The sequence below is a fragment of the Otolemur garnettii genome, unplaced genomic scaffold (assembly GCF_000181295.1).
Source record: "Otolemur garnettii isolate 467f Iridium unplaced genomic scaffold, OtoGar3 scaffold00107, whole genome shotgun sequence".
Taxonomy (NCBI): domain Eukaryota; kingdom Metazoa; phylum Chordata; class Mammalia; order Primates; family Galagidae; genus Otolemur; species Otolemur garnettii.
In genome coordinates this window covers 5,597,904-5,612,752 of record NW_003852502.1, presented here as the reverse complement: position 1 = coordinate 5,612,752, position 14,849 = coordinate 5,597,904, and the positions used below count along the sequence as shown (strand labels likewise).

Here is a 14,849-nt window from a genome sequence, read left to right as displayed (position 1 = left end):
GGCTATTTTTTTTTTTGGTTGCAGCCATCGTTGTTTGGCGGGTCCGGGCTGAGGATTCGAACCCACCACCTTAGGTGTACGTGGCTGGCGCCTTAGCCGGTTGAGCTATAGGTGCCGAGCCCTGATTATTTTTTAATATAAAATAATTTTTATTACATTCAGCATTTATATAGTTTTTAAAAATTAAAATTAAATCTACAATTAAGCTAAATAGAAAGTATATCACATTTGGAACATTTTTGTTCAGTGTTTAAAAGAGAATTTTTAATATTAAGTTGGGATGTATATAAACAGTAATGAAATAAAACATTTATATTTTTCTTATAAGTAGCTAGAATTTTACTATAAATACCTTAGCAGAGTTGTCTTCAAAAAGGTATATTTGACTTGTATTTTCTTGCCATAACTATTGCTAAAAAATTGTCTTTTAACTGCTAGCTGTCTAGTGTATTTCATTTATGAAATGTTCTCTTTGGTTCATCATGGGTCCTAAGGGATTTCAGTTTTTTTAATATATAGACATTAATATGGACTGTTAATAGATATATTAGTGTGATCTTTGATAATCTTAGGCGAGCTATTCTCAGCAAAGTGTTGATATTTCCAAGAATGGTGGAGATATAATTAATCTATTATGACAGTACCATTGGATTTATTTTCTTTTGACTAGTTAAGGCTTTTTTCTCTTGCCAGTTTGTTTCTCCTCCACTGTTTTCTCTGTCTTCTGTTATTTTCAGTCGACAATAGAATGGGAAAATGAGAATAAATAAAATCCATAGTTAAAAAACAGAAGTCAGAAGTGTGTGTTCATTCGTGGTAGGCAGCATCAGAGGACTATGGCCCATGGGCTTGATCTTCCTGCTACCTGATTTTATTAATACTTTTTATTAGAACATAAGCACACGTATAGTTTATGGGTGCTTTCATACGATAGTGGCAAAGATGAGTAGTTGCTATGGAGACCACAGGGCTTGCAAGCCTAAAAGTTTGCTTTTTTGACCCTTTCCCTGAAGTAGGTGAGCATAGATGATAAACTTCTGAATTTAATGTATGGATTGTGATTATTACTAAGGTTTTTTCCCCCTTTATTTTCTATGTAGTGGGGCAAATCTACTCAATGTAGATGAAGATGAGGATTCTGAAACCTCAAAAGGAAAAAAGGCAAGTGCTGCTTTAAAATTTTTTGTTCAGGTTACGTACTAAAATTTATTACCTCAAAAGAAGCCTTAATATTTAAACTGTAAGCCTCAACCGCTTACTTCCCTGCCCTAGAGGCAAAGAATATTCCTAGTTTCTTCTTTGTCATTTCAGAAATATTTGAAACATTATAAAGAAGATGTATATTTCTACCCCCCTCTTACACAATTGGTAATATACTCTGCACAGTTTTCCTGATCTTACTTTAACTTTATATGTCTTGGAGACTGTGGTATTTTTTATATATTTATACACACACACACACACGTGTATATGTGGTTTTTGTATGGCTCAGAATTCCCATAGTCCTTTTTATAATCTTGGGGCTCTTTAGGCCTCAGGAGCAGACCTCAGCAATAGAATTTCTCTGGCTTCCCCTGCCTTTCCAATTGTGGGTCATAAGATCCTCATTCCAGAGAGGGTTCCACCCTGTACTCTGAAGGTTCCTGGAGACTAGCATTCCCCTAGACTTTACCCAGTGCATTTCTTTATCCATAGCCTTTTGTAATATCTTTATGATAAATCAGTAAGCTAAGTAAATGTTTCCCTGAGTTCTATGAGCTGCTTCAGCAAATTGATTGACTACAAAGAGGGGATCACGGGAATCCCATTTTGAAGCCAATCTGTTAGAAGTTCTGGAGGCCTGGACTTACAATTGCTGGAAAAGAGGGTCAATTATAGGGACGGAGCCCTCAACTAATGGGACCTGATACTATCTCTGGAAAGGTAATGTTGGCGTGATGCCTGTGGCTCAAGTGGCTAAGGCGCCAGCCACATACACCTAAGGTGGTGGGTTTGAATCCAGCCCGGGCCACCAAACAACAATGACGACTGCAACCAAAAAATAGTTGGGCCTTGTGGTGGCCCCTGTAGTCCCAGCTACTTGGGAGGCAGAAGTAGGAGAATAGCTTGAGCCCAGGAGTTGGAGGTTGCTATGAGCAACCATGTGATGCCATGGCACTCTACCCAGGGGGACAGCTTGAGGCTCTGTCTCAAAAAAAAAAAAAAAGAAAGGTAATGTTGGAATTGAATTAGAAGACAGGACACCCAGCTGAAGTCTGCTGGTTGGTGTGTGATGTTTGGTCACAGAAGTCTTCTGTGTTCTTGTTGAAAGCACAGTTTGAGGAGAGTTTTTCCTAAAACAGAGACCATTCATTAGAGTCCTTATTTATTTAGTTTTCGAGACAGAGTCTCCTTAGTTATCTACTGTGGAGTTAACTGCGTTATCATAGTTTGCAGAAATCTCAAACCCCTGGGCCCAAGTGATTCTCTTGCCTTAGCCTCCCAAGTAGCTGGGACTATAGGTGCCCGCCACGACACCCAGCTAGTTTGTAGGGACAGGGTCTCACCCTTGCTCAGACTGGTCTCGAACTCCTGAGCTCAGGCAATCCACCTGCGTTGGACTCCCAAAGTGATGGGATAACAGTCGTGAACCATTGCACCCAGCCTCATAAGAGATTTTTTTGTTTGTTTTGCGTTGTTTTTTTTTTTTTTTTGCAATTTTTGACTGGGGCTGGGTTTGAACCCACCACCTACAGCATATAGGGCCAGCACCTTACTTCTTTGAGCCACAGGCATGGCCACCTCATAAGAGTTTTTATTTTATTTATTTATTTATTTATTTTTGGTAGTTTTTGGCTGGCAGCTGGGTTTGAACCTGCCACCTTCAGCATATGGGGCCAGCACCCTACTTCTTTGAGCCATAGGGTCCACCCCTCATAAGAGTTTTTAAAAAGTACTCTCATTCCTTTCAGTAGATACATAAAGTACTGTTTTATGTGAAGTACTATTAATCAGTACCACCACACTGACACATATTTACAGTGTTGCCAACTTTAATTTTCTTCTAAAACAATATATATGGCTCAGTGCCTGTTGCTCAGTGGTTAGCATACAGGCCACATACACTGGGGCTGGTGGGTTTGAACCCAGCCCAGGCCTGCTAATCAACAATGACACCACAACAAAAAAACAGCCAGACATTGTGGCAGATGCCTCTAGTCCCGGCTACTTGAGAAGCTGAGGCAGGAGAATCGCTTAAGCCCAAGAGTTTAAGTGATTGAACTCGTGGCTCTACCAAGGGCAATATAGTGAGACTCTGTCGCAAGTAAATAAAACAATGTGTAAATTAGCATTCTGTATGGGTTCCTTTGTATAAATGCCAGCATGTCTATAAGGTGAGTTCCTAGAAGTAGAGTTGCTGAATCAGGACTGGTACCTTTCTCATTTTGGTGTATATATACTTGATTTATACTTTGTACCAGCAACACCTTAAAGTACCTGTTTTCTCACACTTTTGTTACAATGCTATCAGCTTTTTAATCTTTGCTAATGAAAATAGTATCTCAGTATGATCTTAATTTACAGTATTTTTATGAGTGAGGTTGAACACATATTCATACGTTTAATCCATTCCTGTTTCTTTTCTGATAAGTGCCAGTTAATGTCCTTTGTCCACTTTTTTATTTGGTCTTTATAACATTGTTTTATCTTATTATTATTATTATCTTTACAGTTTTTACATGGGTCCTGGTTTGAACCCACCACCTCTGGTATATGGGCCTGGTGCCCTACTCCTTTGAGCCATAGATGCTACCCTGTTTTATTTTATTTTATTTTATTTTTATATTTAGAGTCAGAGTCTTGCACTGTTGCCTAGTCTGGAATGTAGCAGCAGGAGAGTGAGACAGAGAGACCCCATGTCAGCTATACTGATAAGGCTAACAGAAATCTTTTTACAACTGTAAGAGCTGACCTGACACCTAGTCAGTCTCCATTCTCCTTTTTCCCTTTTTTTTTTTTTTTTTTTTGCCAAACATTAGAGTTTGTTTTATTGCATGATGCTTGCATACGAAAAAATATTATTGGAAACTATAAGGCATCATGCAATTATTGATAAGCTAATTATTAACTGTACACTTAATATAGGTGGGCCTACATCTAAAACTTAAAAACTAGTTCCAAAAAAGTACATGAAAAATTTAACCTGATGAGCTTTTAAATATGGTCAATATCTATAGTTTCATGTTATTAAAAAGTGCTTCAAATGTACTGCTGGAAAATTGTTTTTATAAATGGTGCTTGGGTAATGTCAGATTAAACTGTAAAAATGAATTATTTTATGGAATTAGAAAGCTAATAGATATATGTGATATTCAAATTTACTTGAATCAGTTTTCAATTCTCAAATTAAGTTGATATATTAATAATCTAAAAAACATTTATAAGCAACAAAAATGTATGGAATTCAAGTTATGCATGTTGAGTGATAAAATCTAGTAGGCCTGAATGCTGAGACTTGGAGCCAGTACGGGTTGGTGTCAGTGTACTGCGCCATCCAATGGAAGCCCTCTCCAGAATCTTGTCTTTTGAGCACACTGCACATAAAAACTTCCAAGGGTCGGGCATTTAATGCTTTCAGAGATACACTGCCCTTTCTTGTTGTCTGACTATATAAGCCAAACATCTCTTGTAATCTCTCTTCACTGATGGCTTTAGGTCTGTTAGTCTTATTCCCAAGAATCAGTACAGGCACATTAGCAGTGGTTTCATCTGTCATTAGTGAATCTGTTCACTTTAACTCTGTTAAAGTCTTTCCTTGTCCCTGAACTGGACTCCTTTCATTTCTCGCAGATCCTTATCCCATTGTGTGCCAGAACCTCTCAGAAATCATACATTTGGCTTGGAGCCTGTGGCTCAAGTGGCTAAGGCGCCAGCCACATACACCTAAGGTGGTGGGTTCGAATCCAGCCCGGGCCTGCCAAACAACAATGATGGCTGCAACCAAAAAATGGCCAGGCATTGTGGTGGGCGCCTGTGGTCCTAGCTACTTGGGAGGCAGAGGCAGGAGACTCGCTTGAGCCCAGGAGTTGGAGGTTGTTGTGAGCTGTGATGCCATAGCACTCTAGCCAGGAGGACAGCTTGAGGCTCTGTCTCAAACAAAGAAAAAAAAGAAAGAAAGAAATCATACATTTAAAAATTAAAAATAATTTTTAATCTAGTCTTTAGAGGCTGGGTGTGGTGGCTCACGCCTGTAATCGCAGCACTCTGGGAGACTGGGACCACCAAGTTCAAGACCAGCCTGAGCTAGAGCGAGACCCCCTCTCTAAAAATAGCTAGGTGTTATAGGGGGCGCCTGTAGTCCCAGCTACTCAGGAGGCTGAGGTAAGAAAGTTGCTTAAGCCCAAGAGTCTGAGGTTGCTGTCAGCTATGACACCATGGCTCTTTTGTGGGAGAGGGGGTGAGACTGGGTCTCAAAAGAAAAAAATCTAGTCTTTTGAGTAACTGGCTTTCTTATTCTGGGGCAATACACTAAAAAAAAAAACTTTGCCAGTGGGCGGCGCCTGTGGCTCAGTGGGTAGGGCACCAGCTCCATATACTGAGGGTGGCTGGTTCAAATCCAGCCCTAGCCACACTGCAACAAAAAAATACCCTAGCATTGTGGAAGGCGCCTGTAGTCCCAGCTACTGGGAGACTGAAGCGAGAGAATCGCCTAAGCCCAGGAGTTGGAGGTTGCTATGAACTATGTGACACCACATCACTCTACTGAGGGCGATAAAGTGAGACTCTTGTCTCTACAAAAAAAACACTTTGCCAAGATTTGAGCGGCTAGTAAGTTATACTTTTTACTGACACCACTGCAATGTAGCCTAGGCAGTTGAGCAAGACCCTGTCTCAAAACAAAAATTAAAAAAGCAAAAGCAAAACAAAATAAACAGTTCCTGAATTGGTTACCAAGTATTTACATTAAAATAACATAACCTGGCTCGGGACCCATAGCTTAGTCCTTAGGGCGCTAGCCACATACACTGGCTGGTGGGTTTGAACCCGGCCTCAGCCTGCTAAACAACAATGACAACTACAAAAAAAAGTATAGCTGGGTGTTGTGGCAGGTGCCTATAGTCCCAGCTAGCTACTTGGGAGGCTGAGGCAAGAGATTAAGATTTTGAGGTTGCTGTGAGCTGTGACACCGTAGCACTCTACTGAGGGCAACATAGTTAGGCTCCTTCTCCAAAAAAAAAAAAAAAAATCTGTGGTTTGGCTCTACATTGTTCTTTGTATTGCAAATTCCAGGAACTTGAAGGTAATGAGCAGGGCTATGATTTGCCACATTTTAGGTGATTAATCAGCTAGATAGGAAATTATGGGCATGGAAGAAAAGCAAGAACAAAATGCCTTTGAAAGTTGTTTCCAAACCTGGTTTGGTACGTGACTGAGGTCCTGTACATGTGTCTCTCTGGGCTTGATAAATTTTGCATACCTTGGTTTATTATTATGTAGGCCCATTTTAGGATCATTAGGAGAGCCCCTTTTCTCCATTTACAAATGTATCTGGAATTAGGAGAAAGCTTTTATTATTTTGGTTCATAATGACTATATCTTTTGTGTTTCATGGAGTAATCTTCTATCTTTGGGCTTCTGCAGTCTTACTGTACTTCTTTAGGTAAAGGATTCATGTCTTTTGTTAATTATGAGGAAAAAATTAGCTATTATCTCTTTAGGTATTGCTTTTCTAGATTATTCTTTCTGGGCCTCCTAGTAGACATAGTCTTAATATTCACTAATTGAGCATGTATGTATTGAGTGCAGTGTTCTAGGTGCTGGAGCAAAACTGATAGTTATTTTTGTTTGTTTTTCCTGTGGAACTTAAATTCTAATAATTTGATGATTACTTAATGAATGTTATAGGGAATGATTTTGACATTTTTAGATGCTGGAAAAAGCAATCAAGAGAATACTATTTCATGACATGTAAAGAGTATATGAAACTCAAAATTTGTGTCCATAAATAAAGTTTCACTGAAAAATGGCCATGCTCATTTGTCTGTGTGTTGTTTGTGGCTGCTTTTGTGCTACAACAGGTTTGAGTATTTGAGTAGAGTTGAGTAGACGAAACAGAGTACGTGACCAACAAAGCCTAAAACATCTCTAGCCTTTTCCAAAAAACATTTACTGATTTCCTGCGTCTTTGTTTGCACTATGTAAATGTAGTCTATAGATTGATATCCAGTTGAGAGAAACACACAGTAGCCCTTCCTTATCCTTGAGGGGTACAATGTAGAACCCCAAGTGAACTCCTTAAACCTTGGGTAGGTAGTACATACACTATAGACTGGGATAAGGTACTGGAACTATTACATCAACAAAGTAGCTATCCCCAAGCTTTCTGATTAGGTTGCTGGAGTGTGAGAGTGTTTGCTCTGTACACTACTCCTGGCTTCACCATATGCCCCACAGCACTGCCATAGTCTCTGGGGCCTCATTTGCACTTATATGAATTAGTATGTATTTCTCTTGCCTGAATGTTATTCTCAGTCTCAGAAAAATTCAATGATAATATCATAGCAAAACTTTATAATCTCAGTACCTATTGATAGGAGAATGGTTAAATTAAAATATTTTTGGACCATAGTTAACCATGGATAACTGAAACCAAGAAAGCAAAACCACAGACAAGCGTTTATATAGCATTTTGGTGTGGGCGGTATATTATAGTAGTTAATAAAAAATATCCAGTTCTAGGCCTGCTGATGACTATCTACTGTATAGAAGTGTTGTGAGAGTTTCATGAGACTATGTAATTTACATAGTGCATGGCACTAGCAATTTTTCATAAATTACATTTTGTTATCATTATCACACAGTGTTATTGAATCTTTGTAAACTGGTGTTCATTTGCACATTTAGTTGCAGATCTGACGTTAGAAGCCCCGATTATAGGTGATTTTCCAGTAGTGTGATCTAGTTTTGAACAGATGGATTCATCTTTTCACAGTAGCTCTCTTGGTGTTACATACCTGGAAAATGATCTTAAGCTGGTAGGGGGCAGATTAAAGTTTAGGAACCTTCAGACTGAATATGTTATCTTGATTTTATTAATAGGAGTACTGTACTGTGTGACATAATGTGACATAATTAGCCATATAGTTTTTTGCTTCTTTGTACCTCTTTCCTCCCAGTAAATTTGAAGTAGATGTGTAAGATAGAAGCACAAATTAAATGATGGAAAACAATTAGAAGACAAGTAAATACTCCAGGTCTAAAATAACTTAGATGTTGTGTTTTACTTCAACAATTGCCTGTGAATTTTCTGCAAGCTACAATCATTTCCTATAATTTTGTAATTGTGTGAAAAGAATTTTCATAAATTTATACTCTTAACGTGCTGCTGTGTAGTGATTTTTTTTTCCCCCTAGAGCTACATTCTAAGTGTAACATGGTAGGGAACGTTTTTCTAAGGAAACTTGTCTGAAAAAGCTAGAAGTTGTATTTTTGTGGCGTGAAGTATATATACCTTTTGATAGCAACCTATAGGCAACAGAACTGGGAAATTGAAGACTTTGACAATCTGTATCTTCTTGATTTGGGTTATCAATAGCTATGCCTAAATGCTTCCTCAAAAAGAAATTTGGAAAATTTGTAATCACTTAAACTGAAACGTGGTTGAATTAGCTGTTATGTACCTGTCTATATATTTGAATAGATAATTTTGGCTTAAACAATTCTTAAGAGGAAAGATTAATTTCCACATCAATGTAAAGACATTTTTAGTATTTCAGATATATTTTATTGACTTATGAGATATTCTGTACCTTAATGGTTTTAAGCCTTCACTGAAGTAACATTGTTTTCACCCTTTGTTAAGAACCATCATTATATTTCTGCAAACAGCACTATAAAAATTCCTCTTGCGATGTAGTATAGGAAAGCATGCATTTTGGAGTCAGACCAATCTGTGTTCTGATCCATTTACTTAGTTTGGGAAAGTTACTTTGCTTTTTAAGCTCAGTGGTTTTTAAAACATAGGGATACAATTGTTATAAAGTTTAAATGCCATATGGTGGGCTTTCTATTTGAAGATACCTGTGTTTCTAACTGGGAACTAATGAATAGTTACTGACTTCCTACTTGTTTGTCCATTCTTGGGCTAGACAGTAATACCCACATGACTACAAGGAAAGTTACCTGGCTAGCTGTGGCGTTTACTATTCCACAGTAGTAAGAGTCCATTTCCTGTATAAAAAGGTCACCAAACCCAGAAGTGATTATATTCTCTTCCTGAAGGTGATAAAGTAGTGTGATAACCCCATTAGCTTTATCTCTTGTAGTTCAGTTCCTATTTTCAGTTTTTTCTCTGGATATTTGATCATGTTATCTTATTTCTTTATGAGCCTCATTATGAGTGGTAGATACTACATATGAAAAATGGCTTAATTTGTGGCCTAGGATAATCTCTCACTCTAGAGAGGAAATATATTTACTTTACTTTAGGCCTAATGACCAGTAGCACTACTACTCAGATTACCTCAGTCCCTGGGTTCTCAAATGTGATCCTCTGGTCAGCACATCAATGTCAATGGGGATTTAATCAATAAATGGGGATTTATTAGGTTGTTAAGTGTGAAATGTCCTGTTTCCTCAATCACTAAATTTGACAGATGATATCTCTTGGCATTTCACTTTGGCACTTTTATTTTTATTGTGAGGTATTTCCTCATTCTTTCAAACACACATGTGAGTTTGCGATTATCCTTCAAAATTTTTTTAGAGCAATTTTTGTGAAGCCATGAATGTGAGTTTTGTCGTAGAACAAGAGCAGCACAGAATCCCAGCAAAGTGTGTAGGAAAGATGTGGCTAATGAACACACAGTACGTTCATGGTTTAAGAAGTTCTCTTCTGGTGGTTTTAATCTTGAAAATGAGCCATGTGGGCGACCTGAGACCAACGTGGATAATGATGCGCTGAAGTGGAAATGAATCCATCTCTACCTGTGTGTGAGTTAGCAGCAAGGTTCGATGTTACTATTCCAACAACACTGCACCATTTGAAGCATATCAGGCATGTAAGGAAGCTGGACAATGGGTTCTGTGTGAATTAAGTAAGCTTCAGAAGATAACTGTCTCAAAGCTTGCCTTTCCTTTGCTGTCACAACACAAAGCCAAACCATTTCTGTATTGTATTGTGATGTGTGATAAAAAATTGATTGTTTTGACAATCACAAGGGTTCGGAAGAATGGATGGATAAAGGCAAAGTGCCAAAAGATACTTCTAAATTAAATATTCATCAAAGAAAGCAAGTGGTATCTGCTGGTGGTCCAGCACTGAAATTATTATCCAAGGCAGCTTCACGAAACCAAGCCACTGCAACCAGTTGTAAGATAGGGAGTATCTTGTGATTATGCAGCCAAGATTGGTCCATAGAGACCGGCCAGTCCTCTGGCATTCCACTTACTCTCCAGACTTCTTTGCTGCTGGCATAAACAAGGTACTGTTAAGATGTCAAAACTGTATAGATAATTTAGGCACATACTTTTATTATTGTACTGCTTCTTGCTTGAGACACAATAAGCTAAACTTATGATTCAAAGTAGAACATTTCATATTTGATTACCTAATAGATGTGCAAGTTCTCGGGCCTACCTGAGAACTACTGAATCAGAAAACACTGCAAGGGTGGGGCATAATAATTTGTTTCAATAAATCATCCAGGTAATTTTGATGTATTCTAACATTTGATAACCGCCTTAATCCAGCTAGAAATTGAAATGATTAGAAGCTGAATTTCAGCCTGTGAGTACTATAATAGTTCTCATTTATCCTTATTTAAAGACTGTAATCCTAATAGAAATTTTTTTTTTAAAAATTTTTTAAATTTTTGGGACAGTCTTACTCTATTGCCCTGGGTTGGGTGCCATGGCAGCATGGCTCACAGCAACTTCAAACTCCTGGTCTCAAGCAACCCTCCTGCCTCACCCTCTCAAGTAGCTGGGATTACAGGTGCTTGCCACAATGCCTAACTAGTTTTTTCTATTTTTAGTAGAGACTAAAAGATCTTGCTCTTGCTCAGGCTGGACTCCTGAGCTCAAGCAATCCACCTACCTCAGCCTCCCAGAGTACTAGAATTACAGGCATGAGCCACCATGCCTGACATAAATTTTTTAATTAAAAAAATTTTTTTGAGACTATTGGTCAAGCTGGCCTCGAACTTCTGGGCTCAAGTGATCTTCTCACCTCCAAGACTATAGGTGCATGCCTCTGCACCTGGCTCCTCAAATGTTGAGGTGTTTATGAGGCCTTCTGTATTTGGTGGATCTGGGACTCCACTCTTGTTCTCCAGCTGTGTGAGCCTGTTGGAAGTTGAACTCAGTTTCCCAGCCCCTCAGCTAGCATCCTCTGGAATCAACAGGTGCATCATGGGAAAGAGGCTTCAAATCTGGACTCAACCCTCTGACCTTGTTCCTCATAGTCTGTTACCTCATAAGATAGTGGGAAATAAATGCTTGAAAGAAGGAGAAGGAGATAAATAGTTCATTAAAAATAGACTGATTTTTGGATTATGGCATGTCGATGTGCCAACAAATGAGAATGGTGTTGGCATAATTAAGTCTCTTCTTAGGAGGACTTTTTTGAGTTGTTTTGCTTTTGTTTTTGTTTTTGAGCACACTATGGCATTTCTATAGAACAGCGGTTCTCAACCTGTGGGTCGTGACTCCTTTTTAACAGTGAAGAAAATACTTTGTGGCATTACGAAGGTTGAGAACCACTGCTATAGAATTAACTGGAGAAAGGGAGCTTGGTGATTATAGTCCCAACTACTCAGAAGGTTGAGGAAGAAGGATTGCTTGAGGCCAGGAGTTGGAAGCTGTAATGTGCTATCCATGCCAGTGAATAGCCACTGCACTCCAGCCTGGACAACATAATGAGAAACCCTCTCAAAAGAATTTTTTTAATTATATTACTTCAAAAAATATGTATCTGGAGGAAAAATTGATTTATTCTATTTTCTTATAAAAGAGTAAATAATGTTAAGCTGTTTTTCAAATATAAAATTAAGGTAGTTAAGAATGATTTTTTAAAGTGTTTTGGGGAAATTGTCACTAAGAACTGAAGAACTTTTTGTCTTAAAGATTCTCAAGTCGTCTTTCAAATGTCTTGTGCAATGAATGCAACAAAGGCAGGTTTCTTTGTTGAGAAGACTTTAAGGGGCATCCTGTTATACTGTGATCTCCCCAAGGTGACTGTTACTATTTGCACCTATGAATGTATGAAGACATTATTTCAGTTTTTGTGTCTATATAGAAACATTCTTGTGACTGCAAAAGTCCTTAAAAAAAGCACGAGTTGAAATGACATCTAATTGTCAGATTTGGTAGTATTGTTCTCCAGATAGCAACAAGAACTGTTAATCCGAAGAAATGCCCGTTTTTTATTGTCTGGAGAAAGCTATGCTAAGATCTTCTGCCCTTATTTTCTTTGGAGAGATTTACATGAAAAGAAAATAATGTAATAGGCCTCCATGTATGTCCTTAGAAGAAAAGTATTACAGTTGAATTAGTCTTGATCCATGCTGGTGCTACCCCTCTCCCTCATCCCTAGAAGCTGTACATACTTACTACCTTTTTAAAAACAGGTTTTCAATTAGTTGTTGGTAGATTATCGTATTATGGTGTTTATTGACTTTTTAACATATATGGATCTTTTTTACAGTTAAATCGTCGACCTGAAATTCTTGCTACCAGTTCTGGTGATTTCATCTTGAAGACATATGTAAGACGAAACAAGACTGACGGTTTTAAAACTTTGAAAGGCAACCCAATGGGACTTAACATGTTGAGCAACAATAAGAAATTGAGGTATAGGTGCTTCACCACACATTCCTACAGAAAAGATAAGGAAAGGATTTGACACCAAAAGTTAACTGCCTTTTTGGCCAATAGGCTCAACTTTACCATTTCTTTTGAAATTGTCAAAACGGACAAGGGATAGGATGGTTCCGGTGTGTGTTTTTTTTTTGCTTTGAGTTTTGGGAGTAAGATTGATTGCAGTGATTTCTTTGTTCTGAATAAAACATATTATCAAAAACATTTCAGTAGGCTGGGATCTCACGAGTTTGCTTTCATGTAGTTTAGTAGAATCTCAGTTATAATATGAAAAGTAAGCAGATGACACCATAGGGCAGGTAGTCATCTTTAGGAGATTAAAATTATATCCACAAAGAACTTTTTTTTAAAATAAAGATTTCTTATTCCTCTTCTCTTACAGATATAACTCACCTTCACTAGTGGTTGACGTAGTGAACCACTGCTACTGATAGGATTGGTCTATTAGTAACAACCCAAGAATAAGGTTGAAATTAGTATTTTATGTGTCAAATTATACATAGACAACTTGATACATAAAGGCTAAGTAACTGTCAAGTCAGTGGCAGAATTAGAAGTAGACGTTAAAACTCCTGATCTCTGTTATTCTAGTATTCTCCTGTATTGTTTTTGAGTTAGATCGGAAACATTTATTTTAAAGACAGATGTAGGAAGTAGAGAATTCCTAATGGACAGTTTAACGTGGCTAATTGCGTTTATCTATAAACCTTTTTTTGTTTGTGATAAAGATTTTTCTGTGCTCAGATTTTAAAGATTTGTTTCATAAGTGTGCAATTTTTACTTGTTTAAATTATCTTTTGTTTTTTAAATCTGCAGTGAAAATACACAAAATGCAACAGTATGTTCTGGAACTGTAGTTCATGGTAGACGTTTTCAGCATGCTCATCCACAGATAAAAACAGCAGCCCAAAGGTAAGGATTCTGATTGTCTTTGTTTAATGTGTACATGCTGTTCTCTTTAATGAAGTTTTTCACTGTATTTTTCTTTGTGTAACTTTACAGACCATTACCACTGTCTGTAAAGACATGTATCTCTGAAATAACTTACGACCTAGAATTTTATATCTACTTTTGAATTAATCACATCTTATAAATAAAGAATTTTTGAGTAAGACCCATTCTCTTATGTTACAATTTAGAAGATTTAAGAAGATATTTAAATTAAATGGATTCTTAACATTGACTTCACAATGTTTAACTAAGGTGTCTTCAGCTGGTAGTTTAGCCCTAAAGACAACACTATAGTCATTACCTTATTTTGTAAGGTTTACAAGAGTTCATAATATCAAAACAAATCACATTATTAGTTTTAAGTGTGTGAAAAAATGTTTATTTTAGTAGTTCTAGTTAGATTCAGGAGTTCTCATTGGTCTTGAAAGTACTGCTTAAACCTTGAAATGATGAAAATAACAGTTAGGGAAAGCTTGGCACTGTAAATGCTTTTGATGACTGTTTAGAACTACTTTTGGAATGTTATATTTCCTTTTAGTTGACTCAAGTTCTTCAACTCCAGCTGTTGCAGAATCTATTTATTGCATTATAAATATTTTTTTATAACTTACAAGATTTAAAGATTTGGTGCATATTTTAGATGCTGTTCTTCATTCTTTTCTTATGTCCTATTTAGGCTACTTGTTCAGAAAACAGGTCTTTAACTTTAGCAACCCTTGCTATATATGCTACTATTTGTTGTAACAGATTTTTGGCTTAAAAACCTTAAATCTCTCTGATACTTTTAAGATGATAAACCTTTTTTTGCTTAAATATATGTATTTTGTCATTGCTTTCACATAAAGTACTTGAAAAATTCAACTTTAAAAGGACAGAAAGAGGCTCAGCGCCTGTGGCTCAAGTGGCTAAGGCACCAGCCACATACACCTAAGGTAGCGGGTTCAAATCCAGCCCGGGCCCGCCAAATAACAGTGACGGCGGCAACCAAAAAATAGCCGGGCATTGTGGTGGGCACCTGTGGTCCCAGCTACTTGGGAGGC

The 14,849-nt window shown here is 37.5% G+C and overlaps 1 protein-coding gene across 2 annotated transcripts in view; it reads left to right on the top strand.

Moving 5' to 3' along the window:
* SENP6 (SUMO1/sentrin specific peptidase 6) overlaps window positions 1-14,849 on the top strand; it is a 105,923-nt gene that overhangs the window by 18,796 nt on the left and 72,278 nt on the right. For both annotated transcript variants that reach the window (XM_023517263.1, XM_012809526.1), the window contains exons 3-5: window positions 1,101-1,161; window positions 12,686-12,831; window positions 13,675-13,770. In XM_023517263.1, coding sequence (XP_023373031.1) covers window positions 1,101-1,161; window positions 12,686-12,831; window positions 13,675-13,770 — 303 coding nt within the window. The remainder of the gene's footprint in view (window positions 1-1,100; window positions 1,162-12,685; window positions 12,832-13,674; window positions 13,771-14,849) is intronic.